Raw genomic sequence first — 1,567 nt, forward strand, 5'->3', positions numbered from 1 at the left:
TTTTTTTTTTTTTTTTTTTTTGGCGATACTGGGGATTGAACTCAGGACTTTGCGCTTGCCAGGCTGGCACTTACGCCGCTGAGCTATATCCCCAGCCCCGGTCAATTGATTTTTAACAAAGATGAATTTTCAAAAGGGAAAGAATATTCCTTATAACAACATGTGCCATGACTACTCAATTATCAGTTGACACAAAATAGTTAGAATATACAGAGTCTATTCATACTTCATAGAGTGTACAGAGAGGAGCTTAAAATAGGTCAACAATCAAAATTAAATAAATGAAACAACTACAACGATAATCCTCTCAGATGGAAACTTGGCACTGGTACTTGATTTGCCAACCAATTTTTATACATGTTAACCACTGCAAAAAGAAGCAAAGTGATATTGTACAGATGTGATTTATGAAAATTATAATAATTTTATGATCAAAGGACATTATCAAGAAAGTGGAAATGCATAGTGCAGGAAAGAAAATATTCGCAGACCACATATCTAATAAGCATCTCATTTTCAGAATAAGGAAACCTTAAATAACTAAGCACACTTGCTTAAAAAGAAAAAAGGCAGAGGCTTTGAATAGACATTTTTCCAAACGTGATATTTAACTGACCTAAAAGAACATTAAAATATATTCAAAATTCCCAATATTCATCAAAGATATGCAAATCAATTTATAATTAAGTATCATGTCATATCCAGTGATTGAGATTTTTTTTTTTTTTGGTGCAACCGGGGATTGAACTCAGGCTATCCAGTGATGAAACACAGATATTAATTTTAAAAATCATCATTCATAAATTTTTTTCTATGTTAGTCAGAATTGAAGGATGACAGTTTCATCTGAATGTGTCCCTTATGTTCCTTACAAAATTCTTTTGAATGCACAATCTAGTGCCAAGTTACTCTTTGTTGAAATGTCCTTGTCATGAATGGCTCACAACTTTAAATGTATCTAATTAATCCCAGGTTATGTCTCCAAATAAAATGTTTCCACCTCAGTGGATTTTACTGAGTGAAAAATGTTTAAAATAAATAGTCTCCTGGGAAAGATTTCTAGGTTCAGAATTATTCTTCCAAGTCTCATTAATATTCATAGGAAAAATTATAATAAAATAACAAACAGCTGAAACCCTTTGATTAGAGGTCTCTTGTTAACAGTACAGTGTCTAACATAAGAAAAAGGAAAAAACTCAATTTATAAATCACTTAATTTTTAACTCACGTTTCTGAAAGATTAAATACTCGCTGAGGATCCCCGTTCTCAATGGCATATGTTATGGGGTCTCCCTCTCGGTCTGTTGCCTTCAAAGAAAAAAAAAATTTTGTTATCAAGGTATTTATAAACACTTAAAACCAGTAGCATCATAGATCGCATATTCTTAATCCAGATTAAAATATGGTGTAAACTGGGCATGGTGCACATGTCTGTAATTCCCGAATTTGGGAGGCCACAGAAGGAGGATTGCTGGGTATTCGAGGCCAGCCTAGGTAGGCCACACAGGAAGTTCAAGACCCATCTGGACTAAACAATGAGAACTTATCTCAAAAATAAATAAAATAT

General features: G+C 33.2%; 1 protein-coding gene across 1 annotated transcript in view; it reads right to left on the reverse strand.

The window, feature by feature from the left end:
• The window catches only part of Pcdh15 (protocadherin related 15), a 689,792-nt gene that overhangs the window by 297,854 nt on the left and 390,371 nt on the right, over window positions 1–1,567 (reverse strand). The window contains exon 14 of the mRNA XM_023723273.1: window positions 1,229–1,308. Coding sequence (XP_023579041.1) covers window positions 1,229–1,308 — 80 coding nt within the window. The remainder of the gene's footprint in view (window positions 1–1,228; window positions 1,309–1,567) is intronic.

This window comes from Octodon degus, unplaced genomic scaffold (assembly GCF_000260255.1).
Source record: "Octodon degus isolate 3935 unplaced genomic scaffold, OctDeg1.0 scaffold00005, whole genome shotgun sequence".
Classification (NCBI taxonomy): domain Eukaryota; kingdom Metazoa; phylum Chordata; class Mammalia; order Rodentia; family Octodontidae; genus Octodon; species Octodon degus.